The following is a 9,964-nucleotide window of genomic DNA, read 5'->3' as shown; positions in this document are numbered from 1 at the left end:
CCCCATGGTAAGCTTAAAGTAACTGATACACTTCTCTGTTCTCTATAGTAAGCAGACAAAGTTTAGACCTAACACGCTAAAACATTTATAACCTCTGGTGTTAACAGTTATCAGTGTTCTTTCCAAAGTCATCATAACAATGAATTACACGCTCAGTCCTTGTTTTCGTCAAGCTGTATACATATTGTATAGAACATTTGCTGTTTATATGAGCTGCACAGTATATACACATGGTGAGGATGCAAATAAATGCTGGGGACTAGCAGGGGTCTGGAACGGCTGGAGTCTGCGTGCAGAATAGAGCACAGGCCATTTACACACTGCACCAAGCCCCTTCAAAAGAGCCCCAATAATCAACAACAGCTGCCCCTGCTACGTCAATCCAGCCCTGGAACCAACAAGCCCCCAAATTCCTCTCATACTAGAGCTGCTACCTGCCGTCCAGTGAACTATACTAAAAGCAGCCAGAGTGCTGAGGCAGCCTCAGTCCATAGTCAAGGCACTGCTTCATTTCCTTAGGATCAGCAGTCATTATCAGGTTTATGGCAACAGCTTACCGTTGACTACCAGAGTGTAGCTCAGATTCCTGTACAAGCCCTTTAGTTGGTTGCCCACGCTTATAGTGTAGACCCCAGCATGCTTATCTTGCACATCACTGATGATCAAGCTGAAACCAGACATCTTGTAACAGGTGGAATTCTTCTTGATAGAGATGCCATCCTTATACCTAAAAATTGGAGGCATGGAAACGTTTTTTTTAACCATGGCTATACAATGATAAAGAAAAGAAGTGAATGAGAAGTTGACTCACAAAGTTAATAATTAGGTTAGTAATTCAGGGTTTGCCACAGCATTTTATGCAGGTGCACGTACACTCAATACATAATCTGAACCATTACTTACCATGCTAGCATGTCTACTGGAGGCAGAGCGTTGACCTTGGGGTCAAACACAAATTTCTTTCTACCTTCTTTGACAGTCACTGTACTAGGCCTCTCATGCTTATAGGAGACATTGAGGAATGGATGCTCTGGAACAAAAGATTAATGACAGACATTGGAGTCCATGCCAGAGGAAAACAACAGTCACCATCATACTGTGATGTTGATGATTTAGATGTTAAAATTATATCTAGGTGTGATCATTTATTTGTATTTTCATAGTGTGTAATACACTTTAGAGCTCATCCAAAGCGTACTCACCAAAGACGAGGACCTTTGCAGACGCATTCTTGTGTTTAGTGGGTTCAATCTCAGCTTTGCAGCGGTACACCCCTTTATCCTCCATGGTAATGTTTGGCAAGACTAAAGCCTTGCTCATCAGAAGAACCACGGCAGGTTTGTTTTTGGTTTTGTTTGTATAATGTCGATTTTCCTGAAGACAAAGGAAGTACCTTGAACTCCATTGCTACAACAGGTGAGGGTCCCTTTTACATACAGTAGGACCGTGTCAACAGTAAATCCTTAACTTACATTCTTCCTTGGAAAATCCCATGTAAAGTTGATTCTTCCATTATAGGTGGTCTCACCAGTACAGTTGAGAATGAGGGTGTCTCCAACCAACAATCTGACACGATCTGGGGTGATCTTCACATTATTAAGGACAAGAGCTGTAAAATGGAGAGAGCTATAAGAAGACTGAAATACTAAAGGAGCAGAGAAATTAACATTTCTTTAATAAGCAAGTTTGGCCAGAAAGACAACAGACTCACTCTGTCTCGTAGGGATGTACATTGACCTGTGCTCAGAACCTTTGACCATGGTGTTACAGGTGAGCATTGTATACGAAGTGTAGGGACCGTAGGGAATCCTGAATCCCACCTTTGAATCCCATACCATTTCGTTAACGATCTTGTCTGATAAAGATGGGAGCTGTAATGAAAGAGAGTAGAGCAGAGATGTTTTGTCAGTGCCCATTTGGTGACACTTAGTTTTAGATTAGTGAGCCAGACAGACTGAAGTGTAATGCACTCAACATCATTTAACATGTATCTCATGCTCTACTGGGCTCAGCTGCGGACAGAAAGTCTAGTTAGTTTTTTTTTATTGTCTTGTGGAGTGGAACCTCTGCAATCATTTGTGCAATGGAGCACAAAACATTGCGAACTCGGAAACGGATGTACGTGCCTGCTGATGTTTGTTCTTATGCCAGAAGTTGTACTGGGAGAGGAGGCAAGGGAAGGGAAGGAAGGAAAGGGAGCAGGAAGGAGGAGTGCCATAGATTTACCAGTAGCAGGAAGGTCACACAACCACTATCTCTTCCATCTGAGTCAGATGTGTTTGCCCACAGTAGGCACTGAGTCACATGGTCGTATATCAATGCAACGGATTTGACAAAAAGCACACACCTTTGTGGTTGGCAAGGCAACACAAACATTGTGCCAATAACATCACTGAAGGAGTCACTGACAGAGCTCTCTTCGACTGACATACTTTGTGGCATTCTGGTAACACAATCCTCATGACCTGTTACCTGTTTTAACACTGGACACAGTGTGTACTGTTTATCTTTTCTGCATTTCCTGATGTTTGTAAGAGAAGGGGTCTAAATTTAGTCTGAGAATCTATTCTGAGGGAAACACTCTTGGAGCACCTTCCTGCTCTTACAGGAAGCAGACAGAATGACTCCCTCCGCCCCTGAGCTTCCCTCAGACATGCCACTGTCCCATGTCTGTTTCTGTGTGCTAGAATGATTTAACATACAAAGGGTGTGAGAACCAGTGAGACGCCTTAAGCACAAGTGAAAACACTTTTTTCTCCAGAGACAACTAGTAAGGATACCCTGCTATTAACAGCAATCTTTCTTTATTATATGATTTACTTCAAAGTCTATGTTCTACAAGGTCTATGGAACACATACTGAGTAGTGCATAGTATATACGTACTGTATATAGTATATAATAAATAAATACATATGATAAATAAATAAGTATATAATAAAACTACTTACAAGTGGAAGGCATGTGAAGAAAGTGTGTGTGACAAAGGTCTTACCCCTGTCAGTGTTACAATAGTATCAGGAGAGGTCGTCCGGCAGGGGACCACAAGGCTGGTTTCGTGCCTGTAGATAACCAGGATGTGAGGTGTCAGATAATGAGGCTCCAAAAATGGTTGCTCGGGATCTGTGGGACAAAAAAAAAAACCCTCCAAAATGAGTAATATCCAAAATATAGGTCAGTCAGAAATCACATTTCAAAGCAGATGTGGCCGCTTACATTTTGTCCTTTGGGTGAACCATGTTTTGTAGCAATTTTACAGCTGTTGCTCTGTTATGCTAGAACAGAGTTTAGGAGTGTAATTGAATCAGGGCAATGTCAGGGCATCCAACACAGAGATCAAAATCTCAGATTGCTTCATTCTACCCGGATACGGCAGCAGACAACAAGACAGAGATATCAGGTTATTGGTGTGTTTCTACTGGGCAACCAGGCATCACATGACGGCTGTGGGAACTTCACGGCTACACAAATAGTCTGCGATTGGTGTGGGGTCAAGCAGTAGTGGTGTGATAAAGGAACTATTATTCGAAAAGTAAGCATGGAAAATTATGTAATAAACAGCTGAAGGCCTTTGAAAAGAGAGCATTAGACTAAACACATGCACAGCAGGCTGCCTGATAGACAGATGAACCACATTCACAGGAGCAACAGGAGAAAGAACAAAGTAAATCCAGCATTTAGTTCAGTCTAAAACCATTTAACGTCCCTTAGACCAATATTTGATGATTTTGTCTTTATTTAATGTCTTTAAACCAACAGTTTTAAAGTCTAAAAAACATACACGTCTCGGTGAAATGGTTTGACGCTGCCTTAACCCTCAAAATTTGCTCTTCTTATGCTGCCCAGAAAAATCTGTATTTGAATGATAATGTAACTGTAACTTGTGCCATGTGACGCTTTAAGGGGAGACTTAGGAAAACAGTAGCCGGAGCAGGAAATCACAGTCAATGACCAGAGCTTCCCGTGCAATCACGCTCACCCTTCCACCTCCAGAAGAAACCATAGTACCAAAAGAAATCACTTCCCCTCTCTCTCTCTCTCTCTCTGAGAGGGAGAGCCGTGGCCCTTCAGTGTAAATGTAAAGTCAGCTTCCTGCATGTAATGAATAACTTTATTAACTGTGTAGGAGTAACTGTCATACATATTTTTTCTTCTTTCTTCCTTCCTTCCTTCTTTCTGTCTTTCTTCCTTTTTTTCAACTTTCTTTTTCTGCTCTTTCTTCTGTTCTTGCTGACTAATTCAGTATTTTATTTCTTGGTATGCTGGACGTTTTCTGTTTACTTTCGTATCTTGTGTAAAATACCAGATTGCTCATTAACTGTTCCATTCTGTCAGTTAAGTGCCACTGTTTGTGGGCTCAGTTCAACATCAGAAAACCTCCACTGGCGTCAGCAGATAAAATCACAAAGTGAAAACCTTTTCTTTTATCGGGAGTCTTCCATGACTTTCACAAAAACAAGCACAGTTAAATCCTGGATCAAAGAAAAACAACTCAATTCAAAAAGAAAGAACTCTTATCAGTGTTTAAGTTTATAGAGCAGTTCTTTGTATTTCTAAACAACATTACATTCAGTTTTTCTCATGCTGGAAAATGACTTTTTTTACATTCTGGACTGGAGGGGATAATGTCAGTGTATCTGTCATATTTCCACTGGTTCATTGACTGTAAAAAAGAACGCATAATCTGAACTGGTGTGAGCATTTTTCAGGTCTCACCTTTGACATAGACATAGGTCGAGTTCATGTGCTCTGAACCATCTTTGGAGGATTTACAGGTGTACCTTCCTGTGTCATTGGCACTCAAGTGTGTGATTGCCAGTTTGCTGCAGTTTAAGTGAGGGTGACGTCTGGAATGACACTTCTCCACCTTCACTCCCTCTGATGAGATCGATCGACGGGAATCAGCAAGTGTCCAGTGCAGCAGGCCGTGACCGCTGGCAGAAGACAGAGAGAAAGAGAGAGACACTATTAGATGAATGTGAAGACAATATTTCTCAGTTATGTTTCTGTTGATCTGTTTTCTGGAAACAAAGCTCCAAAACTTGGATTTATTTTGAGGAAATGTGTCACAGCTGGCAATGAACTCACAATCTTTTTAGTTTAGGATGGCAGCGGCTGCTTCTCCCCTCGGGCCTTCTTGACTTGATTTTGTTTTTAAGTTTATTTTGAGTTAATCTTGAGTCATCCAATAAATTGAACTTTCACATGGGAACATGTTTCTCTTGAATGATGTGCATAGCTAACACATTCTTTCCACACACATCCATTTTAAAACTCTCATTAAAGAGATCCCAGAGGAACATCAAACATGTCTTGCATACCACTGCCTTTGCCTGCAGAATTTTGGGTCAAGCACCCTCCAGCTCTCCTCCAGTGACAGAAAACAAGACAGTACTGTATGGGCCAGGCATCTTAGCATATGGCCTTGTAGGGAAGCATTACATTAGATAGAAATGTGTTCCTGAACATTCCTTGCAGGCCTACAAAATGATGCAAGACTCTCTAAATTCTTAACAAATGTGAATACGGCCCACTAGGGTCCCACCATCCCTAAAGGAAATTGCAACAGGCTGATAAATGTGGACCACCACCACTGATTCCGATTAAGGATTGTCCCAGCTTCTTCTGTTAGCAGCAAGTGTCCTGGGGCCCAGGCATGTCCCGTTTATTTTCCCCCTGGCCTTTCTGTCATGTAATAAGTCCAGAGTCTATACTTCAGTTCAGAAAACAGACTCCTTTCCTCCTGACTGACCTCTGATAACAGGGCCAAAAACAGATAAACTGGGGGCATGAACTTGTTTCATTTCTGGAAATTCCTGTGTGACAAGGAATTTACCTTAGTCGCACTAATCAGATATCCATCAACGGCTACATGCAGTGGTGGATAAAGTATCAATACAAAATAGTAGAAATACCCAATTACAAGTAAAAGTCCTTCATTGAAAATGTTACTTAAAGCAGCAACAAGGAATTTTAAGTTTTTGTTGATTTTGGCGGCACATGTGGACAAAAGCGGTAGTGTTTCCACCACCTTGTTTCATTGATTTCGAGGGGAATCTGACCTGGTGGCAGGCATTAAGAATAACTATATAGAAATAGTTGGTGGTCTTGTGTGCTCATGTAGGTTGTACAGAGGCATCTGTATTAAATTGACACAGATTCATAACCAGTTAAAAACATACTATGTTTAAGTAAAAGTATTTTTAGCTAAATGTATCTGACGTATCAAGTTAAATCAAGAAAAATGACTCTGTGAGATTTATACAATCAGATGGAACAGATTTTTGTTACTGGTGCATTCTCATGAAAGGAGCATTTTAATGTTGTAGCTGGTTGAGTTAGAGACACTTTTTCATATCGTACATGTTGTTGGGTAGTTTAATCTTTAATCTGTAATAGATACAATATTTTGTAAGCTTGTTGTGTTTTATATGTAAAATATGAATTTGTAAAGTACCTAGTGACTAAAGCTGTCAAATAAATGTAATGGAGTTAAAAGTATATTTTCCTGCAGAAGAGTAGTTATATGCACTGACATAAATAGGTATGGGGCATACCTGCATATGAGGTTTAACAAACCATCCTTGTGAAGAATGAGGGGATTGTCAGGTGGCTCAATCTTAGGCAAGCGATCTCTGTCCAAATGACCTGTTGAACACAAACACACACATGGAGCACTTAGAGAGAAAGGCAAACAAACTGGCACATTAACAGCATCTCATTAATTGTGTTCGTCAGCCACTGTCACAACAGAATGGAAAGCACTGTTGGAATCACTTCAGCCCTATGCATGTGGGATCACTTTGTGTTGATATGCTCCTGCCTCTTATGCAAGCGATTCTCCGCTGTGAGAGCACTAGGGGTGTTTCCGGTGCTGAGAGTGCAAGTTGTTAAATGAATAGTGGTCTGGGATGCGCAGAAGAAAGAAAGAAAGATAGAAGGTTAAATAGAGTGAGGAAAGGGACGATGTGGGGAGCAGCTGTGATACTCGATACAGAACCGAGTCAGACCCTCATGAGTGTCTTTGCATGCATTTCCTCCAAATCAACTACTCAACCTCCTCTTGTGGTTGCTCCCTTCCTCTCTTTTAGGAACAAGTATTTTTTTCATTTACCATTGACCTTGCACCCTAAATGCTATTGTTAAAATATCACAGGGGAAAATATGAGGTTTAGATGTTTGATCCCAGGGTGTCCTCCACTTGGTGTACAGCCAGCTGTATCTGTTGAGAGGTCCCTCTAACAGAGATCAACATAGGAAACACTGTGAATCTCCCTGCTGTCCAGGAGGTGTCACAGTCCCATATGTGATTTCCTTCTTTTCACTGAGCTCCCTGAACAGCTTGTCATTGTGGTTAGAAAACAAGTTCATTAAGTCGACCCTTCACATGTGACAGTCTTTAGGGAACCCTTTATTTGTAGCACCAAATCAAGAAAGACAATGGAGTTACACAACAGCTTTCTGCCAGGCTGACATGCTGACACATGATGGATACACATGTATATGCACACATGCATACACATGCACGTAGGAACCCACACACATATTAAAGTACACCTGCATTTACAAATGCAAACACACACACACTTTGCTAGTATTTGTCTATTATTCAGAACAGCTGTTGTGCTAAGAATGAGCTGACGGTGCCAGTGTTGGCAGTGGCACTCAATATCGACTTCCTTGCAAAATATTAGAACATCATTGTTTTATTGTCCAAGGTTATGCAGAGGGAAAGGGATGTGGCTCACGCTGTTTCATGCTGCGATACCCTGTGCTTTCAGCTGTATATTAGACTAATGAAATAAAGCATTAACAATCACATAATCTAGAAATAACTGTCCGCTGTTGGTTTCTCCTTCGCTGTCACACAAATTCCCTTAAGAATGTTTTAATTTGTTTTTTCTTGTCTGACATCTGCAAATTGGCAGCAAGTTATGTAACTGAATTGCTGGAAATGAGAACTTAGCAAATAATGAATCAAACAGAATTTGACCCCGGGGCCCTGTTAAATACAAATGGCGAAATAAAAAGCACTGTGAATCATGTGCTGTCTCTAAGACAGTATGCTCAACATGTCAAGTTCTTTGACTTATGTTCTTCAACAAAAGCATCCCATGTATGAATGCTGGCATCTGCTTGCACACACAACACCAATAACAACAACTGAAAACATTAGCCTGACCTTCACTTGCACTGGCAGGCAGCTCATCTCTTAAAACTGGCCAATTTTTCCCTTATTCTCCTTAGTAACGCACTACAGATGGATTAATCAGCGGGGGCCTGCAGCAGCCCACTAGAAACATCCTGCGGTTGTCTCTCTACACCCACACCCGCAAAACTCCCACCTGCCCCACTGCCTGCCCAACGCTGACCTCAGCAAGCGTCCCGACACCCCTAACCCTCCGTAACAGCTGTGTGCTGCATTCCTCCAGCAGAGTGCTTGAAAAATGCCAGAAATTGTGCTTATTGCGTTGGTTCAAAGAGCCCTCAAGCTGGTTCTCATTAAGAGCCATTAAGAAAAGGACAAGCATGGAACAAACAGAATGAGGGAGAGAGAGAGAGAGAGAGAAGGAGGCTGAGTGACTTTGGTTTAGTTTCTCAGTCAACTGATGATGGGGTCTTGAGCCACACAGTCACACAGACATCAGATGGATTATTGACACAGGGCCAAGTTAACTAGGATTAGACCAGGATCACATTTGTATGTCCTTGTCCTTACTGGGCATTGATAAAGGGAAGTGGCACAGGACGTAGTGTTTGGAAAACATTTGTGGTAGGTTCACTACCAGTCAGGAAATGAAGACTAAAGATTCAAACGGCGCTGGATTCCAAGATCTACTCTACACTATTCTGAAACATTTGTGGCACAGAAAATGCTATTTAAATATTTAGTCTGAAAGAACAGCCAAACAATGACAAACTGAAAGAGATTTTCAATTAATCTAAGCCAGTTGTTCAGCAATGTAACTGAAATTGTTGACCCTAGACTCCCCTAATTGCTTACCTTTCACCAAGTGTCTTTTCAAGCATTTATATTTTAGCACATCTACATTGAGACAGACAGAAAGTGAGGTTTTCTTTGTAGTTATTAGACTATTATTATACTTCCTACTGGCACTGATTTGCAGCCATCTGTTTTGGCACTTTATACAACATTAATAAAAATAATATCCACAGCATTACCATTTTACAACAACTTTGCAGAACTGAAGGTTGAAGATACCACAAACTGAGATGAGTAATTTAAGTATCTGTTGCAGCACTATTGCAGCCTTGCCAGTAGGTTGATGTTGCGTAATAAAAAACACTATTACTGTACGAGATGACTGTACTGTCACTGAAGTAGACGGGAAACCCCAAGTCACAACCCTTCAAGTGCTGGGAATAATGTGCGGAATTCCCTTCTCTTTTGTAGAGACTACCCTTCATCTCCCCGTACTTCCCTTCCCGTCATGAAACACTGCAACTATCTTAAGAGTCGGAGAAAGAACATCTTTTTTTGGTGCATTCAAGGCAAAAGTAACAATGCAGCATGATGAGTCTCTCATTTAACCTTGCCACTTCATCCCTTGTAATTCTGAGTCAACAAAGACATAGAAAAGGTGGAGAGTGAATTATTGCTTGACAAAAGTGTGCAGGGTCACTCTTAGTAAGTCAACTTCGCCCATCTGAGGCAAAGGAAAGTTAGATTTATACCCACTAAATCTAAGTTTAGCAAGTTAAAGATTTATACCTTCTCACAGTGTCTTTGCTTCATTGCGTGGCAGTGCAGCTACAGTATCCTGCTGTAAAAGGGTCTGTGTGTCTGCGACATTTAAAGGTCCAGTGTGTAACATTTAGGAGGCTCTATTGGCAGAAATGGAACATAATATTCTTTTTTTTTTTTCATTAGTGTATAAACAGCTGAATACAAAAATCATTGTGTTTTCTTTACATTAGAATAAACCATTTTTATCTACAGACGCC

General features: G+C 41.0%; 1 protein-coding gene across 1 annotated transcript in view; it reads right to left on the bottom strand.

The window, feature by feature from the left end:
• kdrl (kinase insert domain receptor like) overlaps window positions 1-9,964 on the bottom strand; it is a 44,220-nt gene that overhangs the window by 30,283 nt on the left and 3,973 nt on the right. The window contains exons 2-9 of the mRNA XM_035669125.1: window positions 6,556-6,646; window positions 4,715-4,932; window positions 2,994-3,121; window positions 1,712-1,871; window positions 1,473-1,609; window positions 1,203-1,374; window positions 904-1,030; window positions 558-727 (exon numbers count right to left, since the gene is read on the bottom strand). Of these exons, the coding sequence (XP_035525018.1) occupies window positions 558-727; window positions 904-1,030; window positions 1,203-1,374; window positions 1,473-1,609; window positions 1,712-1,871; window positions 2,994-3,121; window positions 4,715-4,932; window positions 6,556-6,646 (1,203 nt within the window). The remainder of the gene's footprint in view (window positions 1-557; window positions 728-903; window positions 1,031-1,202; window positions 1,375-1,472; window positions 1,610-1,711; window positions 1,872-2,993; window positions 3,122-4,714; window positions 4,933-6,555; window positions 6,647-9,964) is intronic.

This window comes from Morone saxatilis, unplaced genomic scaffold (assembly GCF_004916995.1).
Source record: "Morone saxatilis isolate NCDOM2014 unplaced genomic scaffold, NCSU_SB_2.0 Contig22, whole genome shotgun sequence".
Classification (NCBI taxonomy): Eukaryota; Metazoa; Chordata; class Actinopteri; family Moronidae; genus Morone; species Morone saxatilis.
The sequence above is the reverse complement of the archived record's forward strand: the minus strand, read 5'-3'. Positions and strand labels throughout refer to the sequence as shown.